The following is a 24,917-nucleotide window of genomic DNA, read 5'->3' as shown; positions in this document are numbered from 1 at the left end:
CTCACCGGCCCGTCTAGCCACAGGCAGAGAAAGCAGAACAGAGAGAATGACAGGCCCTTCCCGTGGGAGGGCGCCCTGCCCTGATAGGCGTGTGCTTTCCATGTAAGAGGGAGAATCACAGGATGAACCTCCTTACTCGAGTCTGGGGGTGAAAGGGCAGGCTAAGGGACCCGGTGTTCCTCAGAGAGTAAATGAGGTCGTTCCTGCCGTCCTAGTAAATAACTCTTCAACCAAAGCCATTTCTCCTAACGCAAGGAATTATGGGAAAGGGGATGGAGAGAAGTCAGATATTTTCTTCTCAGTCTAAGACTCCGACAGGAAAAACAACCAAATTTTCTCTTAGAACCATCACCATGTGGAACAAAGTGTGTTCTAAATTATGTAATTGTTACTGATAATACATTTAACTTTCAAAGCAGTTACAAATCCATCTATGTCCAGCATTTAACTATAATACTGTATTTTTTTAATGTTAAAAATAGTGGTGGTTACCTAATCTTTGAAGGGAGTAATTTCATTCCTTCGTTGCTTAATGAATATTCCAGGTCATTCAAAATACATTTGCATCTTCAGTTGGGCATAAAAGGTAAAGTGGATTGAATGCTTCTTAAGAAGAATCCCGGTTTTGTACCCTACACTTAGTCTGTTACTCACCTGGAGCTGCTGTGTTGTTTGTGACAGAAAGATGCAACCTTGTGTTTAGAATGAGTTCTGCAGTCAGCTTGAGATACTGACTCTGCATAACGTTGGACAATGACTTAACATATATATTCTAGTTTCTTCATTTCTAAAGGGTTTATGAGATTTAAATGAAGAAATGTATGCAAAACACTTAAGTGGCAACTGTTACACAGTAAGGATAGTCTAACCACATCGCTGTTGTTGCAGAGTGACGGACTTCCTGCTTTGGTAACCTTAAAGAAAGGTTTAGTTGCACTGGCAAGACAATGGATGAAGTTCATTGTGGTGACACCGGCCTTTAAAGGAGTGAGCTTACATCGACCAGCTCAGCCCCTGAAGCCCCAAGCAGCTGTGGAGCACGAACACGAGGACGCACTTGGGCTGGACAATGGGGCTGGTCTTCAAAGTGACACCAGCGCTGAGGGGGCGGAATTTGAATTTGACGCAGGTAATTTTGTAAAGATTTTAGCTAGTGATTATGGACTTGGTAACCTAGTGCATGTGATAATTTTAATAATTTGGGTCCCAAATTTGAAATTTGACTTTGTCATGGCTTAGCTCTGTAAGTATGATTTGCATTAGTCCAAATAAATGATGATAATGTTGGAGTCTTGATACTGACTTTGATTTTTAAGTTCAATTTATGAAATACAGTAGACTTCTCCTAATCTATCTAGTACAAACAACAGATACCTTTGTAGAAGTAGAATAGAGTGAAAGACATTAACCTCCTTCTAAACTTTACATTGGTCTTCTTAGCACCGCTCCCTATGCCACAGTTTTCAGGGAATATTTGAATTTGACCTGGTGCTTGTTTGACTGAATTTGTGTAATGTTTGTTTGTGGGCCTGCACTCAGCCTCTAATTCTATCAGCCTAATGGCTGTGCCACATCACAGGCCGTAGATATGGATTTCAGAAATATACATCCATACTTAATGCCTTTGCAAGGTGTGATTTTTATTATTGTGAAATGTAATATTCACTTTAATTCATCTTATGATAGGTTGAAAACAATATTAAAAGTACCATGAGAAAGGACAGTAGTGTTAAAATTAGAGCTTTCAGAACATTAATGTATCAGTTTTTTTCAAGAACTTTTAAAATTATATTTAATAAATGAATGTGTTATGAGAAATAGGCTGGATTTTGTTTCCTATTTATTTGGAAAAATTTCAAATCTACACAAAAGTTGAAAGAACAGTGTAGTAAATATCCCTTCTAATTGATTGTCTGCAAATGCCTGTTAATCCGTGAAAATTCTGTGCTTTTTGAGCTCACCTGAAGTGGTTTTTGATCTCCATACCATTTGAGTGGCATGTGTGAGATTCAGTAAAAGCTGTTTGTTCCTTTCTTGAAACTGAATGAGACGATTGTAGCTGGGAGAGTAAAATAAAGGAAAGTATGACTATTAAAGCAGATTCCACAATGTACTTGTCAAGGAAAGTATAAGGTTGAGAGTAGTTACACCGCTAGGAACATTGGAGGTGATGTTTTAAGAAAATGTCTGATAGTCTGCAGCCCACTTACTCTTTTGAACTGTTTCAGCTACTGTCAGTGAGCACACAATGCTGCTGGAAGGAATAGCAAACCGGCCTCCCCCTGGTGGCTCTGGACCTGTCACTGGAGCTGAGATAATGAGGAAACTTTCTAAGACTCACACCCACAGTGACTCTGCATTAAAAATAAAGGTACAATATTGCTATTTTTTATTAGTGTTATCTAGACTTGCAGAGAATACCTAAACTTTTGCTGTCTCAAGATCAAGTATTAGGTATTCACCCTAAATATTCAAATCTAGTAAAAATAGTTTTTATGTTGAAATTAACAAGATTAGTAACTTCATTGTACAGGTTTCTTTGAAACTTACATCAGCATATTAATCAGTAGTTAATATGAATAGGACTCCTTTAACTACCAAGCCTTGGGGCTCTTTTCAATTTATTGAATCTTGCCTTCAATAAAATACAATGAGAATGTTGTACATGATCAGTGTACGGCTTGAGTTAGGCTACTTTATGGTTTTAATTGCCTTGTTTTGTTTTAAGAGATTAACCCGTGCTTGATAAGGTGCATGTAGAGCAAAGTGGCTGACTCCCCCCTGAGAGCCCTGCTTTCATTCCCGCCTCTGCCTCTCAGTTGCTTTGTGAACTGTGTGAGTTTCCTCATCTGTGAGATGGGGATACACTAGGAACGTTCTTCGGTTATTTTTCTCTTGGTAGCTTGCTTTTCTGAGCACTGAAAACAGCTCAGAAAAAGTTAATATTTTAACTTTCTCTGAAAGTCTGGGTTTTGACTTACATCCAGCATCCATAATGTAAATGATAATTTTGACGACATTAAAATATTAAATTTCTATGCAGAAAAAATACTTTACTGTAAACAGACATAAGACAAAGGGCTAATTTCCTAACACATAAAATCTTCTTTCTGATCACTAAGAAAAAGGGCACCACCCAATAGAAAAGTGGTTCAAGTCAGTTCACAGAGACATACACACACACACACACACACACGTGAAAATATAGTTTATTATAATTGAAGAAATGTAAATTAAAATGAGATTTCCATTTTAACCTATCAGATTAAAAAAACTGAAACATTTGGTAGCGTATGTTGTTGGTGAAGAAGTGAAGAACGGACATTCTCGTGCGGTGCTGGTGGGAGTGTAAATTGAATTGGCACAACCTCTTTGAAGAACAATTTGGCAGTTTGTACCAAAATTAAAATGTAGTACCCTTTCACCCAGTATGTCCCATGTCCAGGAGCTCATTCTAAACAAATGCTCAAAGACACATGTCCAAGACACATTTATAGTAGGAAAATAACGGAAACACCGTAAGCAACTAACCCTTTGAGGACTAAGAGTGTATCCTGATACACATGCATCCTACAGAGACTTTGAAAAGATGGAACAGATCTGTAAGTGGTTAAGGCATGATCAGCAAAGTGCATTGCTGAAAGTAAAACCAAAGTGTGGGACAATATGTATTTGTGTGTTAAGAAAAGGATAGTATGCGTATGTGCTTATATCGTCATAAGCATTTATGGAAGACTAGGTAAGAACCAGTTAAGAGCACCTCTGTGGGAAGAGTCTCCTCATAGACTGGAACTCGGGGGATACTTACTTTTCATTGAATAGTCTTTTGTGCTTTTGAAGTTTTATTTCTGTATAAGTACAGCTCTTTTAATTAAAACATTCGCTGATAGTTTGATAATACATTTTTAAATGTTTGGACGATTAGGCTTATTCTGTCTCTCCGGTATAGAAGGCCTGGACACTTACAATTTTTAACTCCTTAATCTGTCTCAGATTTTTTTCCTGGGTGATGGTTTTTCCAAACCTTCTGATCATACTGGGGGTTTGGTGGTTAATGTGATTCCCTTTCATACATTTTTTTGAACGTTCCTTTGCTTAGGGATTATAAAAGTCCTCCAAAGAATTGAAAATACAAATGCTTTGTTTCAACTCTCTGCTTCTCAGGGTCTTTCTGTACGTATAATCATTTTTTTGTACTATGTTTTAAACTGATCTGAAATTCTGCTCTTAGACATGACAGAACAAGTAGAGATTAGACAATTCTGTAGCTTTGGACTTTTCTGTTTTTCCTCACAATTGCTGGGAATTCATTGTGGCCTATTAGAGCTTTACAGAGAATCCAGTCTTAACACAGAGGTTTATGATCAGGATACGAAGAAGGGCCGTAGGATACGTAAGAATTTCTGGATGGAAAGAAGTCTTGCCTCCAGGTTGCACAGAGAGCTAAGAATCCACTGTTAAAATCAGTGAGTGATAATCCAGGCTGTCCTTCGGGCTATATTTGGAGTTATAAAAGCTGTGAGGTTCCCCAGGGTCTTGGGAGACACGGTTGTTTGGTGTCAGTGTGAGCGGTAATGAGCGGGAATAGAAGGCTAATAGCCTTTGTGGTGGCAGCAGTCATGTTTACACATAAGGAAGAGCTGCATTCCCTCTGCAGGGCATCCATCCCTACCATTCTCTGAGCTACACCAGCGGGGACACCGCCACGGACTCCCCTGTGCACACGGGCCGTGCTGGGATGCCAGTGAAGGAGAGTCCCAGGAAGGAGAGCCTGTTAAGCTACCTGACCGGAAGCTTCCCAAGCTTGCACAACCTCCTGGAAGGGACTCCTCAAAGAAGCAGCGCAGCGGTGAAAAGCAGCTCCCTGACGCGAACAGGTACAGCCTCCCTTTTGACAATCACAGAGTCACTTCCATGGGACAAGTACAAAAATAAAACCGACTTACGGTTATTTATTAATAGATGTATACTTTGAATGCATCACTAACCTTCCCTTATCTCTGAGAAGGTACTTTGGAAACTTCTGTTTGTAACTTGGTGTGTCTTAGGTCCTTGGTTTGCATTTTCAATTGCAGCATTTGACGTTGCTGTGAAATGAGGTGTGGTGCAGGGTGCTGTCTAGACCAGCCAACAAGGAATTCCCCCAGTATAATAATAAGTTATTGATTAATGCCTTAATATCCAAATCTCGATGTCATACAGTAAATTTGAAAACATCTGCAAAGACAAATATTTTAACACGACTTCTCAAAAAAATTACATAAATCACATTGTCTGCTTCTTAGTACATAAGTCATAATAAGGAATATTTTATTTTCAGGAAACACAATGACCACTGATATGTTGTCGGAACACCCTTTGCTATCTGAGCCATCATCTGTGAGCTTCTACAACTGGATGTCCAATGCTGTGGGTAACCGAGGCAGTGTGGTACAGGAATCTCCTGTGACAAAGTCCGGACACAATAGCCTTCCCACAGGTATTGACATGTCACATTATTTTGCCTAACTGTCTATGGGGCACCTCTGAAGTTATAGCAAAATCCTGTTTTTGAGAGAAGGGTTAAAAAAATCTCAAATGTTTAAGTACTGTTTAGTTCAAATTGGCCCACTTACGAAATGTCTTTGATAATATGACCATTGAGGGAGGCAGAAGCAGTTGCTCAGTGAGCTTGTGGAAAGGTGAACATGTCAAACGTGAGATTGTCTGTAATTTAAAGAGTTAAAGTTTCCAGTTAATGTGGCTGGTTTAATTTTCAAAACACCAGAAAAAGGAAAATAAAAATGCATAGTATAATCACATCAATTACCTACAACACAGAAAATATTTTCAGTTTATCCAGATTCCTCTGAGACATAGTAACTAGCTTATACCCTTTATGGTTACTTAAATATTTAATTAAATATGAGGGATAACTAGAGGAATAAAGTAAGATTCTTACCCTCTAGGAGGGAAACAAATGAGAGCATTTATTAATTTTAAAAGACTATGTAAGCAGCAGGAGACTGGCAGGGTATTCACAAAGAAGCATCGGTGACTATCTCCGAAAACTTAGGTGAAGCCTCCCTGCCTTTTCTATTGTTTCATATTTTCCCAAATTTACATGTATGTATTTTTCGTAAAAAATATTTTTTTAAAAAGGAACATGTGAAGTAGCCTTTGATTCTAGTTACTGAAGTCAGCTAAAATTAATCTGTGTAACAGCTATTTGGATCGCTAGGAAGTTCTGTTCAGACAGAAAATACGAAATTATGCAAAGTGGGTAACGTGTGACTAGTTATCAGTGTGACTGGTTTTTTCTTGCTGGTGTATGGCACGCTTTTGCATCTGGACCGGCTCCTAATTCTAACTGCGTGGGAGTCCTTAGCACTGGCCCTTGGTTGAAGGAGATGGAAGGAGGGTGCTTTCCCAGCTGTCAGCACTTTTCTGGTCCCAGATTGACTGTCACACAGTGTAAATTTCACTGTCCTGGTCCCAGATTCACTGTCACACAGTGTCACACAGTGTAAAAACGAGAAGGGACATTACCTATCACGGGTCCTTTGCCTGGGGAGTTAAGGATAGAGGGAGTAAGAGGAAAGAAACAGTGCCATTCATTTTTGTTTCTCCCGGGAGGAAGTTTGCCTGTGTGGTTCTGGGTCACCTATGGCTTCAGCTCCTACAACTGATTTTTGTAGCCCTGCGGCTATCATCTGTCACTGTTCCTCAGGGAAAGCTGATGGGGTAGCAAGTGCTTTTCCAGCCATGAAATCTTATATTTTTGATTGACTGACTTCATGTGTGACAATGACTGGTATTTTCTGAAAATTAGTTTAACTTCGCTTTTCATTAATAAATTATGTCTGTAAAGTAACCTAACAGTGCTATTTTTTTTTCTTTACCATTGAAACAATCTGGTAGTACTAATACAGACAGGTTTCATAAGTTTGCTTTGCTGTGCCCTTATATTTTTTATTTCCCGATAGTATTGATTTCGTTCTTGAACATTTACCCTGTTAGGTGTCGCACCCAATCTTCCTACAATACCCTCGGCATCAGATTTCAACACCGTCTTGTCCAGTGACCAGAATACTTTGGATGGGACACACTCGCAGCACAGCACGAGTCAGGATGATGTGGCAGGTGTAGAAGAAGCCAACCAGGGCTTTCCTGCTGTTCAGCTGGCTGATGCACAGGTGAGCCAGTCTGTGTGTCCCTGAATGTGGTGACCCTCACCTGGCAGTGAGCGGCAGTGGGGCATCTTGGGATGTACACCCTGGAGTTCCAGTGAAAGCCTTTTTCTGTGTCGTCTGCCTAAAGCCTTCGTGCAGAATGGAGGAGCCTTCCCAAAAGGACATGGGTTCATTATCAGTGCAAATTAAGCCTCAATAGCTATTCATTAAACAGAAGAGTGGCATATAGTTATTTGCCTCATAAAGTCTGAGTTAGCTCTCAGTGACTACAAAATTCAGCTAACTTGAGATTTAACCAAAGTGATGTGTTTCCATAAGCAGGTATGATACTTACAATGTGAAGGAAGTTCTCTGTCAGAAAATAAATGGCAAATGGCTATTAGGACTCAGTGATACCAAGTATTCATTATGTATGAAATGTTTTTATATTAACACAGGACGTCGATAACCTATTTTGTGAATTTAATATACTGGCTTTTTATGGAAATGCAGGTATTCATGCCTTTTTTAAAAGCAAGAAGCAGAATGATTTAAACTAATTCATAATTTTATTTTTCTTGTATTTTCACTTAGGCAGGATAAAGGAATCTTGTCCTTATGATTAATTTGGAGATGAAAAGCACAAAAATATTGTTAAGTTTTGTAAAATTAGAGCTATATTTATTATGCAAGACCTTTTATTTTTGTTTGTTTCACACTACAGTCATATGTACTGAGGTAGGATAAGGAAAAAAGCCACGGTAAATGGTGAATTGTAAGTTGAGCTGATACGAATGTGTTGTGTCTTGTAGGTGGTTTTCAAACCTCTCCTGAGTCATACAGGGATCCAGTCGCAGGATGCGATGCCGCTGTGCTACCGAATGTACTTTGGAGAACACCTTTCGTTTTCCGGCACTTTGGACTGCCTCCGAGCGGACATCGTGGATTCAGACACCGCCAAGGAGAGAAAAGGCAAAAGAGCCAGAAGGTGCCTCGCGTTGTTGTCGTTTTTGTGTTAAATTTTGTACAAAGGTTATAACACCTGTTTGCTTTTTAAGTTTGCTTTCTTCTAATGCTTATGAGAAAGCAATTTTAATAGCTTAGTGAGAAGATCATTCCCATTTAACAAACATGATAACCACATAGGCAGGTTGTGAGGCCTATTTCTGGGCCTGTTTTTGTACCAGGTTAGCATATACCTGAGGGCTGGCCAAAGTACATGTGGTACAGGTGTGACATATGCACCTAGGATTTACTTACTGTTGCAGTCGTGGAATTTTTATGATCTGTGCAGTTGTATGCATCATACTTAGAATTTCCTCCTCACCTCCTCTCTGAGCTGACTCGGGCAGATAGGAACCAAGTAGAAGCCACTGAGAGAACCACCGTCAGAAACAGACACAGCTGCTAAATGTGGCACGAGCTTGTTAGGAACCGTCTCTTACTGTCATTCTTTATCATCATGGATGGTTCTTCAGGGTCTTTACTCTGGCCTAGGAAATAATGTGCCTGCTAATAAGGTCAGACTCATCTATGAAACTGGAGTTTTAGTTTGGGAGGCATAATAGAACATGGACAGACACAAGTGGCATTTATGCCAAGAGGTTTTTGTAACATTCTTGGTTTCATCCAGTTTGTGCTTTTGCAGGGTGGTAAATTAAAAGTAAAATGCACATGTATCCAACATATAGCCAAGTGAAATATATTTTTCATTTGAAATATTCTATTTAAAACATTAAATTATTTAACACAATCACTTTAAAAAATTTCATGGCAATTATGTATTGAAAAATACAGCTTTCTTAAATTTTGTTTCAGGTCTAAATATCTGAGGATTTTCTAATGACATGGGAATATGGAAATTGCGTTGTCTTTTCTATTAAATATAAGACAGTCCTTGCTTTTCACAATTGTGTGGTACCATAACAATGACCATACAGGCTGAAACACTGTAAAGTGACCTTAATGATTATTAGGATTAGTGGGGACAATTATTACTTTTCTTTTGTGACTGTGAAAAATGTTTGTCAAAAAATTTAAAATTCTTTTCTGGTTTATTATAATATATAGAGAAATGAAAAGTATAGTAAAACTAGTATTTAGTACATTGTAATTTCAAACATTAGAAACATTGGGAAATAAAGTGTTTTATTTCTTTCTAAAAATCTCATCAAAGTGTAGTCTGAGGAGTCCCTGTCTTATCATGTAACTTACAATACAGAATGAGCATCTCTTCTGTGCCTTGGCACATGTCACATTTTGTTCTGAGTATTGATCGGCTTCCAACATTTTATCCTCTGCATTTTCAGTGTCATGAAGTATCTTTGCAAGTTCCTTTTACTATGAAATGTTTTGCCAGCATCACTTCCTCTTGGATATTCATCCTTTTTGTCATAACCAATTTCCTCTTTATGCCAACAAATCTGCCTTCACTGAGTTCCTCTGGCTGCATATCTAATTTCTAGAACAGCAGAAGAGTCAGCATTTCCATGATTAGCTCTTTATTCTATAACTCCATTTATGTTTAATTGAATTTCACTACCAGTGTATTGTTTGTATGTTTTGTTGCTGCCTTTTCATCTGCTGTCCCGTTGCCTCTTTTGATTATCCATTTTTGTAAATATCATGTGAGTTTATCACAAGGAGGCAACACAGCTACAGGCTTCACTGCCTGGGTGTGAAAAGAATGACAAATGTGCATTGACCAATCAGAGACTTTGACAAGTGATGTGATTGGTCACTGATCGTGATGTACACCTGTTATTACACAGTGAGGTGTGGACTAGAAGAGCTTGCAGCAGGTTTGTGCTTTATGCGGCTTTTCACAGTAAATTTTAGTTAAAAATTTGAAGCATGTTGTTGGGGGACTAAAGCATGTTGTTATAACTAAACCATATATAACTGAAATCCATTCACACTGGAATCATCAAATCCTGACACCAAAACATACCTGCTGATATTCCCCGATTAGAGGTAAAAGCTCTGAGTTAAACTTGTATTTCTTTTGCAGTAGCTGTCTTTCATATAAATATATATCTAAAATGTGTATATATACACACATATATAGTTTATATGTATTGTCATATATACTTAGATTATACATAATTATATTTTATATATGTATATATTTGCATATATGATTATATGTATCTGTATACTCGTATAGCATACTTACTAGCCTATTAAATGACATGTAATACTGCCACAGACTAGCCCTTCATCTGACCACACTTTCCTGAGTGACTTTGAGCTTGCTGCCTTGGGTCCAGCAAACTTCATGTTCCTTTACATTTTTCTCCTGTCACACCAGCTCTGAGTGCTCTGCCTTCTTATCACTAGCTGCTGTTCGCTTTAACTTCTCAGTCTTCCTGTAATTCCTCCTTAAACTCTTATTTATTTGGAGACCTCTGGCACTGTCCACGTTTCATTCATTTCAGTCTTGCCTGGGCTTTTTTTGTAGCACATTGTTCATTCTGCTAATTATCGTACATTACTACTGGGTTATACTTTCTTGCATAAACACATGTAGCTCTCCTAGACGTTAAAGCCAGCATAGTTATTAAATCATTCAGTTCTGGCACGTAGTAAGTCCTCATAAATATTAGTTTCCTTATGTCTTTGCGGTCTCCAGCCAAGATAGTTGAACATATTAGCGACTTAATATTTTTAGATATGAATTTTGACTTTGACTCTGTCAGGCTGCTTTTGCCTTAAATGACCGCTTCATTTTACACCCAGATTTTTCTCCCCCTTTTGCTTGAATCTCCTTTAAGACTTTCTGGCCTCCCTTTCATGTTTTTAATTCTTGTTTTTGAAGTTGTGGATTATTTTAATCTGTTTCTAGTCTTTTTCTTTCATTTGTTCTAATTTTCAAAATCCAGTTTTCTCTTCTCTGACCACAAGCTTACTGTGAACTTGTACTTTTTCATGAAGTATATTATACTACAAAGTGGATTTTTCTTATAAAATAAGGAATGCTAATATTCTTTAAGGAATTATTGTTCTCTAGTTATACATTTTTTAAGTCCAGTTGAGACCATCAGACTAGCTTCTGGTTGTTTTTCCCCAATAGAATAAAATCCCATGTTAAATGTGACCCATTCGTATTGTACATGGAAGAAAAGGGAAACTAATATCCTTTATAATTTCAGTGCTTGAGATCTACTGTTATTGGTTGTTGGTTTATGGAATTCTGGGATTTGGGGCTCTTTAATCTTAAAATTGACTGTAATATTCCTACATGAAAATTTTTAGATAAGCAGGAGAATTTCCAAAAATAATTTTTATAAAGATTCTAAGCTTTTTTGTGTGCGTGTCTCATTTTTGTTTCAGTTGCTTTCCTCACCACTTTCAACTTTGCAAAGTATACTGGCAGGGTTTCATTTCAAATAGCAATCAAATTATATGAAATGTGATGAAATTGTATATATAAACCATCTATTTAACAAAGGGGGAGAGGATGGTTAAGGGAGGTATCCTGATTGACCTAGAGTTGACTCTACATTCTAACACCATCAGGGAGTGCCATTGATGGCACGAAAAACTGTTTTATCATTTCACTGAAATCATTGACATAAGTCTGGTTTTGACTAGTCAGTTATAGAGTAAGATCAAGAAAATAAACTTAAGGCCCAATTTCCAACTTATAGTGGAAAAATATATTCTACTTGATCTCTTGCTTAAAATTATTTAAATGTCTTATGTATATTGCCTCAGAGATTATTTTGCTAATAAATTAATAAATATTGTATGGTTCTAGAAAAAAAGGAAGTATAACCTTGTCATTTCCCCCATTTTCACACATTTTAGGCAAGGCCATGTGCACCTTCCTCCACTTGAGTTCAAACCCGCATTGATGTTGGAGACGTTTAGCATAAGTGCAGTTGTAATGGAAAAGTCAGTGTGCCAGCAGAACTCCACCAGCGCGCTTTCTTTTCATGATCTCAACAAGCGTTACTACAACACCTTCCACTGCAACTTTACCATTTCCTGCCAGTCAATAAGCCAGCACGTAGACATGGCTTTGGTCCGTCTTATTCATCAGTTCAGTACAATGATAGATGACATCAAAGCGACTCAGACTGACATTAAGCTGAGCAGATACACAGCTGGATCCGCTTCCCCAACACCTACCTTCAAAACCAGAAAGCACAGGGATTTTCGCTCATCTGACTTCAGCCGCAGCTCCAGAGGAAGTCTTAATGGTGGCAACAGAGTAAATAATGCCAAGAACAAACGGACCAACAATGAGAATAACAAAAAGGAATCTCGAAACAAAAACTCAGTCGGAAGATCTGAAAGAAGAACTTCCAAGGTGTCCAGGAAGGGCTCCAAAGACGTGGTGGATCACATGACTCTCCACATGGACGACTCGGACTCCATCACCGTGTCGGAGCAGAGCGAGCCTTCCGCCGAGTGCTGGCAGAACATGTATAAACTGCTCAACTTCTACTCACTTATCTCTGACCCAACAGGCATATTGGAAAAATCCTCAGAAACATTTGGACCAGCAGGTAATAGATATTTTTCTATTTGTAAAATTTCTGTTTTGAATTGCAATAATGCTAAAACAGACCGTAGGTTGTTCATCATGTTTTCTTCACGTTCTAAGTGGATAACTGAAAAGCAGAGAAACTGGCAGTCACCACAGGAGGGAAAATAGTAATGGCAGTCCGACATTCTGCCCCCCCATTTCCCATCCCTAACCCTGACCCCCACTCACTGTGCTCTCACAGAATGCAGACAGGCCTGCTTTCAAATGTCTGACTCTACTATTTGCTTTCAATATGACCAAGGCAAAATGCTGAAACATTCACAAAATCATTTTGGTGGGGAAGAGGAGGAAGAGGGCTGGTCTGGAATGTCAAGGAAAGAAAAGTAAGACGATGTTTGGGGTGTCCCTTCATTCCGCACGTTTCCTATCTGACCCCATCATTTCCATTTCCTCCTGAAGGAGTTCGGAGCCCCACGGAGCCAACGTGCAAAGTGGTGTTTGAAAACGAACAGGACAATAGCAGTGTGACGAAGACGCAGAGAAAGCGCAGCCTGGTGACTGCCGAGCCTCAGCACGTCACCCTGATCGTGTTCGGCATCGGCATGGTGAACCGCACACACCTGGAGGCGGACATCGGCGGGCTGACCATGGAGTCCGAGCTCAAGAGGATCCACGGCAGCTTCACCCTGAAGGAGAAGATGAAAGGTACGGCCTCCGTGTAGCGCCACAGTGCTGCTCTTCCGACCGCGGCCAGCGGCCAGCGGCCAGCGGCGCGTCTCTGAAATGCCTGCTCGGCAGGTTTTCTTTAGCAAATGGAACTGCCCATCAACACAGATCGGGAGTGCTCATTTTTCGTTTTTAGAGATGCTTTTCCCTATTTCTTTTTTAATTTTCCAAGTTTTCTGCACTGAATATTACTTCTGAGATTTATACTTACGTTTTCTCCCATTTAAGATGTTTTACATCAAAAGATGACTGAGACGTGTGCCACTGCTCACATCGGTGGGGTTAACATCGTGCTGCTTGAAGGGATTACACCAAATATACAGTAAGTGTGCTGATTTTTATTATTGTCTTAAAACTTGTTTGTCATAGTTGTATATTAAACTTCAAATTCATGGGATAAATCCCACACCTGCTGAGTTTTGATAGATACCGTGATACTGTCATTAAGAATATCACCAAATGAAATGTTTTCAGAAAAATAATTTTTTCCTTTCTAAAACAGGTTTACTACTGCCCTCCCCTCAAAATTAACTGACACCCAGGATATTTTAAGATTGTGTAATAAGAAAGATGATTACAATGTAAAAGCTCACACTATTCAAATAATTAAGTCAAACAAAATTATAGTAAAATGCTGGGTTTCAAAACTTCCTCTTGCCATTTTTGCATTTAAACAATTTAACAATAAAGGATGTGAGAATAGTATAGATCAGCTTGTTTAAAAGTAGGCCAACTATGTCGCTTTTCTTTTGCTTCTCTGCTCTTACCTTTTCCCTGTAAGTGCTATTCCTGGATATGTTCAGAATTGCTCAGCTAATGATTAGCTTTATGCATGATACTCAGATAACTAATCTATTATCAGTACATTAAACCACTGACTTTGTTCATACAACTCAGCATTATATTCCTTCATTCCTGACTTCCTTTCAGTGGAGCAATCTTATGTTGTAACTATAAAAAGTGTTTAAGTCACATTCTGAGAATTTGCTCTTAATATTGTAACTAATTAATGTTGTCCTGCTATCGTCCTAGAGAGCTACCTGTCATGCCAAATACTGACTAAATAGAGGATCTGATTCAACATTATAAAAATTAAATATTAGTCATAGATTGACTAGTTATAGCTCTATTCATAACACTTTAAACATGGATAATGTGACGGCTGTCTTGGGGAACATTTCCTGAAATGGATGTTTAGTTCTTTCTGGGGTAGTTTAGACTTGTAAGTATAGAACCAAAGAAAATATACTTTATTATAGCTGCCTAAATAGTCCAGTTTGCATTTCTTCCACAGTCTCTCAATAGACTAGGAAATTCCAATAGTTGAGACAGACAAGGTCTTTCCTGAAATTTCATTGTGGAGAAGGAGTAATTACATAGTAAGTGTAATCTTACGCAGTGTCTCTTGTGGGCCAGGAGCCTCACATCCGCGTAGATTATTTCATGTAATCCTCACCACAGTTCTGTGAACTTACAGAAAGAACAATACATTGAGATTCAGAAAGATCAAAGTTTTTACCTAAAACAGGCCTGGACCTCTTCTCCTTCCACCTAGCCGTGATGTGTCTGCAGAAAGTCTTCACAGAACGCGGGTTCCCTGATTCCTTTGTTGAATCTAAATTGCTAGTACCATGCTCACCTTAACCTATTCAAAAAGTAAAACAAATTTCTTTAGATGTCTCATGTGTTTTACTTACTAAGTCTTCTTGGACCTCTTATCTCCAGTATCTATTACCTCTTAAGAGAAGGGCATAAGTAGTCTCTAAACTTTATTTATAAAACAGATTTTTAAGAGTATTAAATAGTTGATCATTGTTGGCCCTTAAAAAAAAAGCAAAGATCCCTTAACTTTTTTATTTGAAAAATAAAAGTTATTCACTGCCAAATTCTAGTAGTGTTAAATCTTTCTGGATTTATTCTTTGGTTTTTCATTTCCGATTTCAACTAAAAGGAAACAGAACTAACGAAAATAACAATAATTGAAAAATTCTTTAAAGAAAATTTTAAAAAGGGGGAAATAAGAAATGCTTTCCAGATAATCAGTCACATTGTAACTAATTTATGCATGAATGTTTATCTGCTTCCTTTTTGTTTTCCTGCTTTCTCTTGAATCTTCATCTGTAGACTGGAGGATTTTCCTACATCTCCTACAAGCACAGCCAAACAAGAATTTCTGTATGTCATATTATTCTTTTTCAATGGGCTTTGTGATTAACATAGTATTGAATAGTTTTAAAGTTAAATATTAAGATGATCTGCATGGCTGTGAATGTGTGTGCTTAGTTATTCTGTAGCTTTAATATAGACCCTTTGGTAGAGTAAAGCTTCCTGGTATGCAAGGAAAGCACACAGGTAAGGGCTGCCTTTTTGGTAACTCATAGCTTGTTTTGTTGTTGAAAGATTATAACACTGCAGTGGTGTGTTGCTTGTCTGTTTTGAAACATGTTGCTGTTAAAACGTATGTTATCACAAATCCTTCTTAATGTTTGACATGATAATAGAAGCTAAACAAGAGTTTTCACTAACTGCAAAAATAATTATTAAAACACTAACATGAAAATATACACACATCTCAATCTTATAATTCTGTTTTTAAAATGGGGAGAGTTTACTGCTCTGTTGACAGATTTTATGTATGGCTTTTACTACAGGTATTTTTATATTTTGAATGGCTTGATTTGATCCATGTATATCTGATGGTTAGCACTCATACTGAGTGCTATGCTATATTTAAATATTCATCACATGAGTCATCACCATGACAGATTAATATGTTACTTAGCAGTGGTTATGTCTTTGGACATTTTCTATAAAATTTGAATATGCTTAATAAAAATCTGAATCTGTATATTATGTTCCATGCTGGTGAGATTATTACTCATGAGAGATTTGTTTCATTGCATATTGATAACAGGCCATAGACAAAATATCAGTTACCAGCCCTTTGTTGTGATCTATATCACTTCATCAGCCAATTAAAACTAGAACAGAATAAATGTACTAATATTAAATTAGAGAATGGTTGTTTTCTACTAGAAATCACTCTTTCATATTAGTGTCATCTTAATAGGTATTGAAAAGAATCTAATTCCACTTTAGTAGTCAAAGCAGATAGAAAAGATTTATTGTAGCTTTCCTTTTTAGCACTGAGTTCTCTGGACATATTATTGTAAAAGTAATCAATACTATCTGACTTTAGAGAGCATGCTTTTAAATGGCTGATGATGACATTTTCATCCACTCAACAATTATTGGGTTACATATTATGGCCTGCGCACTGTGTTGGATTTCACTATTTGGAAATAATCAAGACCTACTATTCTGTTATTCTAACAGAAGTTCAGTGTGGTGGGTTGATTCTTTAGAGCCTTGAGACTGTAAATAAATTTGGGGTGAATCCTCTGCAGCCTAAGTAGAGATATAAAAGTGTAGGAACCGACACATAGTTAATATGAAATTTGCATTTTGCACGTTTTGCTGAATCTATTTATTTTCAAGAATCCCTGGCTCATTTGAGAGAGGACATTTATGTTGGAAGCCATCCTTTTACTCTCTGGTCTTCATGGGTTCAGTTCATTGACAGGACCCTTTTCATTGTGTGTCAGAGATGGCTTCCTCATGGCTTCCGCACATGTGACCTGTCACATGCTTTCTGTGGCATCCCACAGTTGCAGTGTTGACAGTCATGCTTCTGCTGTACTTCTTTCTGCTCATTCATTTCACAAAATTCAGTGAGTGCCTGTCATGCTCGGGTGCTCTGTGGGCACTGGAAAGAGAACAAGCAATCAAGGAAGAGAGTATCTGCTCTATGTGTGTAAAGCTTACCGATTTTAATTGTTCTCATTATAAATTCTATTATTTCTTTGTCACTCATTGAAAATAGAAAATCCAAGTGAAATTTCTTCCTTCCTGTTAATTTCTTTTAGTATGTTTTAATATATTAGATGATGATTAATAATTTCTTTGATTAGATTTTAAGAAGTATAATGCGTATTTTCATCTTTTCATATTCAGTGTCTATGCTTTTTTAGTGGTTGTACAGATTCCCGAAAATAAGTTGGAGGAGAAAAGAGGAATTCTGAGCAGAGGAAAAAATAAAAATGCAATTTTGTATGTTGTATGTATATGATGTGTTAGTATTCGTGCTTTTCCTTACATGCTAGCACATACATATTTCTTCTGTAAATTCTTTATTAAAATAGACTAATATTTGGTGTCTCTAGGTAAACAGTGTAACGTAAATGTACTTCGATAGTTTTAGAAAACGTATTTCTTTAATATATGATTTAAATGCACGACAAATCTTAAGTTTAGTTCAATGAATAATTTAAAAGCATTTGTCTTGCTCTCAAAATGCTTTTTCAAAGTTTTTGTGTATTTGCCTGTATTGAATAGCCCTCCTCCTATGTTCCTAGAACTGTAGTGAAATGCAGCATCGCCAAGTCCCAAGCCCTCTACAGCGCCCAGCGAGGCTTGAAGACTAACAATGCTGCCGTGTTCAAGGTTGGAGCCATCAGCATCAACATTCCCCAGCACCCCGCCACCTTACACAGCATGATGGTTCGAAGTTCTCACCAGTTGTCCAAGCAGATCTCAGACCTCATCCGACAGCCGTCTACCCTGTAAGTCACTCCGCCGAGTCCTGTGTTTCTGTCAATACCTCAGTCATTCTTTGCTGTGTTAGCAGTAGTTTGGAGGAAGACGGAGGGTTACAGCTAAGAATTGACCATTGGGGACAGGACAGGTGGAAAGTAGTCAGACATGATCATGGATAATACTGGATATTATTCAAGTACTACATCACACGTGCAAATGTCCGTGTTCCATATTGTGTCAATAAAGCTTAAGAGACCCTAGACATTTATGGGCATCATAAGAGGTAGTGATAAAAAATGAACAAATTCTAGGACTGTATCAATTCTTGTTTACTTTGAACTCATTGAAATTTATGACTGCATAGGTTTAAAAAATGTCACTGGCCATTTATGTCCCATGCATGGTTTTGTGCTGTCCTTTACATGATTGTACGTGCCACGTACATGCTTTAAAGGACCTTGGCTCTTTAACCTTTATTCCCTGTATAAAGCTTTACAGCTCATATCTGCAGCTCAGGGGTCTGCATTGCTGAGCTTCATTACTGGTCTGCAAAGCTATAACTAATGAATAAGTAATAAAAATGTGATAAGTGAAAGATAACAAACGTCTCCTTATGCTTCCTTTTTCTATTTTATAAGAAAAAATAAATAGTGTCATTTGACAGTGTCCTAAAGCCATGATTTTTTCTAGTTGTTCTCTCTGAATCTTTAATTCTGGTATAATATTAATTCATGTCTGAAGTTGCCTAAGTAGTACGGTAATGATTTAAATGTTTTTCCTGTCAATGGAATGTGGAATTCAGAATGTGTACATACATGAGCCTAGTTTTAAAACACTCAAAGGAGTTTTTTCTTATTATAATGTATTGCCAGTGAAGTGTAGTAGTTAAAAAAATCAGACTCTGGAGTCGGACTCACTGAGTTCAATCCTGGTCACCACTTTCTAGCTATGCTTCCTCATTTACAAAGTGGAGATAATAGTATCTACTCAAAGGGCTTTGTGAGACGAGTGATATAAAACACACAAAGCACTAGGAACAGGACCTGGCACAGAGGAAGCGCTCACATAATTGTTGTTATTGTTGGTGTTGGTGCCGTTGTTAACAGCGGTCGTGAAAGTCGGGGCTAGATCGTCATGTTACAATCAGCAGTAGAGCGCATGGTGCTTAAATCATGGAATTTGGGATCAGACAAACCAGAGTTTAGACTCCACTTTCACGTTGATGATGTGAATAGCCTGGCATTACAACATTCCAGTTACATTGTTATTACTTGTTTTTGCTTCCTTTTCTGTATCATCCTTTTTCCATGGCTGTTTTTAGGAAGTCTTAATAGGATCTGATATTAGAAAGAAACATCTGTGTACAGTATATGTTTCATTGAGGACTCTAATAATTTTATACAATAAAGTGGTAACTGTTCTAATTGTGTCTTTTTAAATTATTTTTCTTTGTAGCCCACAGCCTGTAAAAGAAGATATTGCAACCCCACTACCTTCGGAAAAAACCCCTACAAGTATCAATCAAACTCCTATTGAAACCAATGAATTTCCTCAGCTACCGGAAGGCTTGGAGAAGAAGCCCATTGTTCTCAAGTTCAGTGCCATGTTGGATGGGATAGCCATCGGAGCAGCGCTTCTCCCGTCTCTGAAAGCGGAATACAAGATGGGGAGAATGCGGAGTCATGGGATGACAGGTGACGCTGAATTTTGAATCCAGTCTCTTTAAATTCATTATTGGAATGAATTAGGAGTGTGCGCATATGCATTGCACAGTATGTGTGATGGGCAGTAATAGGTCTTGGTTTTGATAAGACGTCTGTTGCTCCATAATGCCTTATTTTTTTAGACTTATTTGTTATAACTCTTCTGTAATTAGGACTATTTCTTTCTGTTCCACCTTCTGTGAAATACGTGTTTAGCACCTAACACAGTGCTGGGCACCCAGTAGCCTTAATAAATAATTCCTGCTGGCTCAACAGTACTTACTGACTGACTCTTCATAGTAACCATACACCTATTTAAAGATAGGAAATACAAGCAAATGTAAAATACCCTTTACATATCTTTCCGTACAAGTTCTGGGATATATACACGTTTTTCGTAGACACCATTTTTGAACAAAGTAAGGAATGAATGTGTGAATGAGCCCCTGAACAAACAAACAGTAACTTCTCTTACTTCTTACAGGAGCACAGACCAGGTTCACATTTGAGCTGCCAAATCACAGACTGCGTTTTACTTCCAAAGTTTCTGCCACAGACATGTCAACCATTCCTCCTTCCGCCAGTCTTAACCTCCCTCCTGTTACCATGTCAGGGAAATACATAATGGAAGAGCATGACAGTTATTCGGACCAGGTGTGGAGCCTAGATGAACTGCCTTCTAAACAGGGGTACTATTTACAGGGAAATTATCTGCGTTGTGTGGCAGAGGTAGGTTTTCTTTTTACTTTTCTTACTCGTTGTAATTAGAAGTGTTCAAGCCTTAGGTATACCAAAATATGTAGTGATCCAAACTTTCAAGGCAAATTATTAAATCACTTATTCCTACAGAATTCTATATACCGAATCGGGGGTGTGTGCGCGCGTGCACATGTGCACATGTATGTTTCTGTCTCCCTGTAGTTTTATTTAAACACCCTTTTTTTACTAGTCATCTTTGAATTCATAGTTCTTCCTTTGGGTTTCACATCCATCTCTGCAGTATTTTCATGGTTCATTTTATTATGAAATGTTAATAATATCTCCCATTTGTCAAGGTAACTCACTGATGCATTGCTCGTATAGTGCTTACGTCAATCCTGTGAGGGACATGTATTTATTCTCTTTTTATAAGTGAAGAAACTGAGCCCTTAGAGAGGTTAACAATTCGTCCGGGCACGTAATTGTTAGGACAATCTACAGGCCGTAGAGGGAGATAAAATCAGTACAGTCAGATTCACAGACTTGTTTCTCTTCCAAGGAAACTTGAAAGCTGGCATACGTGACTCCATCATTAGTTTTTCACTTTATATCTGTACAGCTATCACAAGTTGAAACAGTATTTGCATACACATTTTTCATTCGATTTGTTTAGGTAAGCAGGGCATCTGTTACTGTCCTAAATTGGTTCCGTAGAAAATTGAACCTGCGAGGACAATTTTAAATCTCCCTGCTGTCGGGTGAGCTATGCAGGAATCACCCCAGTACTGTCTTGCAGCTTCCTCTGTCCGTTTGTCAGAAACAGTCACTACCGTGTCAAAAGCAATTTGCTAACTCTTTGTTGTATGAATTTTATTCTCTAGAATCTGAAGCATTTGTAAGAATGCTCTTTGTGTACTTTGCCAGATGGCATACCTGACTCCATCATTAGCTGTCCCCACAGCTCTGGGGACATATTTAAGTCGGACTTACTTTCTTTAGACCCTGTTTGCCTTAGTACTTTTATAAGTGTATGTGAAGAACAGTGTACCAAACAGTAGTGTACAGCATTCTGGGAGGCAAATATTCATTTAAAAGATAGATTGTAAAGCCTATTTCATTTGTGCTTTCAACTCTGAAAAATGAGTGCCCCAGACTCTAGTTAGCAACATTATTATTAATACTTCCTTTGACAGAAAATAACTCTAATGCAGTATATTGCAAAGTTTCTTAGTAGTAGCTATTAGGAATGTATAAAGTTTGTAACTGGGGTGGAACACAATCCAAAATTTACCAAGAATTCAGTAAATGTTTGAAAGAATCTAAAATTGCAGCCCCCTGAGAGTTGCCTATTTTGCTATGGCCTGACATAGACACATGAGGCATTTCTGTGCCTAATTTGTATTACTGTGTACAAAATAAAAGTGCCTGGTGCAGTTTAGACTTTACGTGACTTCTCACTTGTGGGAAGACTGTCAAGCCAGTTTGCTCTTTTAATTTTTGATTAAAATATGAAAGCTATCAACATGGCAAATGTTGAAGCTTTGCCTTACTCATCAGGGTGTTTTCAGTCTAGCTTACGCTAATACTTTCAGTTAGGGCCTGCTTTCGACTTCATCTGTTTGTTAACTAAGTCTTGCCAGACATTTTGCCTTATACTCATCACAGAGCATGTCTTATGTTAAAACTGAGTATATCTGATTTGCTAGTTCACACAAATGTCAGACTCAATAGAGCTGTGATTGTGTTGTTTCTATTCACAGCTGTACTAGCACCTAATGCAGTACACAGAGCAGATGGTCAGGAAATATTTGAATGAGTCAATAAATTTCCCTTAGAATGGTATTTGTCTGTAGTTCTACCACTACAACAGTAGTCATTAAAAATAAATATTACTCTAGACAAAATTTCAAGTTTGAAATTAGGAGGTTACATAAAGTATAATTTTCATTTGTTTTCAAAGGATTCTGCATGCCTTATTGGCTACTGTTATTTAAAAAAAATGGGGACGGGGGAATGGTCCATAATAATCTCAGGCAGATAAAGTTTTGGGACATCTGAATATATTTAACCCTTCTTCAGTATATTGATTTCAAATAGTATGTAGATAATTGTCCATAGAGTTTGGTTTGACTTATGTGAGCAAAAGATGTATTTAAAACTAATACAGTCAGTAGTATTAACCTAAGACTCTGATTTTGTTTGGCAGGTTGGTTCTTTTGAACATAATCTCACAACTGATCTTCTAAACCACTTGGTGTTTGTACAGAAAGTGTTCATGAAGGAAGTGAATGAAGTAATACAGAAAGTCTCTGGTGAGCTGGTTGGGTACCTTATAGTGTAGAACAGATACAGGTTTTTATTCCCATGGCTACATGATGTTCCCCGGATCTGTGGCATGAGTAATGATCATGTCGTTTGGGTGTAATTTTTGAGTGATCCCCTGAAAATGACGTGTTCCTTGTCTGGTTTTCCCACCCACAGACTCTTTTGCTTATTACCTTTGTCATGTGTAATATATACATTCATGGATTATAAACTTCACAAAGCTCCTTTATGCTTTCCTTCCAAAAGAAAAAGAGAGAAAGAGAAAGAACTTAGGGTATGTCTATTAACCAAACTAATCTGACTCATCTGAGGACACAATTTAGATCAATATGAAGATATCCACCTTATTTTATACCAGACGGTGACTATATGCTGGTATATGGTGAATTGTTTATAGTAACCCTTATATTTTTGCTGTCCCTCAAGTGTAGATTACAATTGACCTTCTTAATCATACATTTTAACAAGAAATATATGTTTGATTTTAAAATATTTAATTGGCTTTTAATTCACAAGATAAAGTATTCAGAGGAATTAGGGTAGAAAACAAGTTGACTCTGTATAACAATTCTTGAGGCTGAATATATATAATATAATCAAGTTAAAATAACAGTTAAGCCACATCTATAAATTTAATTCATAGTAGGTAAAAAACTGTGGCTTCGATGTGACTAATATAATAGTGTATCTGATATTTCTATAAACTAAAGTAATTGTGTAATACATTTTATAAGAGGTAGAGCTTTTGCTTTTAAATTTTAAGAAATTTTCCTCCTGAAACTAGATAAAAGATATTCAAGGTAGTCAATAGATCGACACAAAAAAAATAGGGTTTTTTTTATTTTGTTTTGTTTTTTACAAATAGATTTATTTATAGATAAAATTCACATATATTAGTTTCAGGAGTACGACACAATAATTTGATATTTGTATACACTGTGACATGATCACCACAATAAGTCTAGTTACCATCTGTCACCATACAAATTTACAAGTTTTTTTGTTCTTGTGATGAGAACTTTTTAAGATTTACTCTTTTGGCAACTTTCAGATATGCAATACAGCATCACTGATTATAGTCACCACGCTGTACATGACGTCCCCAGGACTTTGTGTCTGGAAGTTTTACCTCTTGACCCCCTTCACTGATTTTGCCCACGCCCCAGCCCCAATCCCTTTCCTTCTAGGGACCACCAGTCTGCTCTCTATCTGTGAGTTTTGTTTTGTTTTGTTTGCTCATTTGTTTTGTTTTTTTTGTTCCACATATAAATGAGATCATATGGTATTTATCTTTGTTTGACTTACTTCACTTAGCAAAATACCCTCCCAGTCTATCTGTATTGTCACAAGTGGCAAGAGTTCCTTCGTTTTTATGGCTAAATAGCATTCCACTGTATATATGTGTACATATCACATCTTCTTCATCCATCCATTGATAGACACAGGTTGTTTCCATATTTGGGCTATTTTAAATAATGCTGCAGTCAACACAGGGATGTATATATCTTTTCTAATTGGTAATTTCTGTTTCTTCAGATTAATAAGCTTTGTTTTTTAGAGCATTTTTAGGTTCACAGCAAAATTGAGGGGAAGGTACAGAGATTTCCCAAAGACCACTGCCCCCGTTATACACAGCCTCCCTCATTGTCAGTGCCCCCACCTGAGTGGTGCGTTTGTTACAATTTATGAACTTATGTTCACACAGCATTATCTGTTAGGTTGGAGCAAAAGTAATTGTGGTTTTTGCAATTATTTTTAACCTTTTAAATTGCAATTACTTTTGCACCAACCTAATATTTACCGAAAATGAGATAGGAATTGTGGGGTCAGGAAATGTATGAAGACTTGCGGTAGTTGTGAGGAGTGTGTTTGAGAAATGCCAGAAGGTGAAGACTGGAGTCGCCAGCCAGCATAGGTGCCTGATGGCCTTCAGCCTAACACGGCCTGAGGGTCTGCTAAGGTGCTGGGATCTGAAGATACATGGTAGCTGCCCTTCGGACTCAGTCTAATTGGGGAGATAGATATGCAGGTAAATAACAGAGCAGAGATGGGTATTTTATGGTACACATCATGGAGAAAGAAATGGCTAAATTCTGATTGTGGTACATAGGGAGGGATTTGAATAAATTAATATGTGATACAGGACTTAGAAGAGCATGTGGCACATAGTAAGCAATCACTATCATTAGGTGGAGGTTAGCTTGATTGAGAAGACAGGAAATG

The 24,917-nt window shown here is 37.6% G+C and overlaps 1 protein-coding gene across 7 annotated transcripts in view; it reads left to right on the top strand.

Moving 5' to 3' along the window:
• BLTP1 (bridge-like lipid transfer protein family member 1) overlaps positions 1-24,917 on the top strand; it is a 158,929-nt gene that overhangs the window by 85,358 nt on the left and 48,654 nt on the right. For 6 of the 7 annotated variants that reach the window (XM_019741408.3, XM_019741413.3, XM_019741412.3 and 3 more), the window contains exons 41-54: positions 889-1,129; positions 2,229-2,371; positions 4,658-4,877; positions 5,321-5,479; positions 7,000-7,175; positions 7,964-8,139; positions 11,961-12,664; positions 13,105-13,350; positions 13,600-13,693; positions 15,496-15,546; positions 17,787-17,993; positions 19,423-19,661; positions 20,155-20,399; positions 22,576-22,681. In XM_019741408.3, the coding sequence (XP_019596967.3) occupies positions 889-1,129; positions 2,229-2,371; positions 4,658-4,877; positions 5,321-5,479; positions 7,000-7,175; positions 7,964-8,139; positions 11,961-12,664; positions 13,105-13,350; positions 13,600-13,693; positions 15,496-15,546; positions 17,787-17,993; positions 19,423-19,661; positions 20,155-20,399; positions 22,576-22,681 (3,007 nt within the window). The remainder of the gene's footprint in view (positions 1-888; positions 1,130-2,228; positions 2,372-4,657; positions 4,878-5,320; positions 5,480-6,999; positions 7,176-7,963; positions 8,140-11,960; positions 12,665-13,104; positions 13,351-13,599; positions 13,694-15,495; positions 15,547-17,786; positions 17,994-19,422; positions 19,662-20,154; positions 20,400-22,575; positions 22,682-24,917) is intronic. The other variant, XM_019741409.3, reaches the window with a different exon arrangement.

The sequence above is a fragment of the Rhinolophus sinicus genome, chromosome 15, assembly GCF_057876585.1.
Source record: "Rhinolophus sinicus isolate RSI-liver-muscle chromosome 15, RSI-T2T, whole genome shotgun sequence".
Classification (NCBI taxonomy): Eukaryota; Metazoa; Chordata; class Mammalia; order Chiroptera; family Rhinolophidae; genus Rhinolophus; species Rhinolophus sinicus.
Note: the sequence above shows the minus strand (reverse complement) of the source record. Positions and strands in the feature narration are given on the sequence as shown.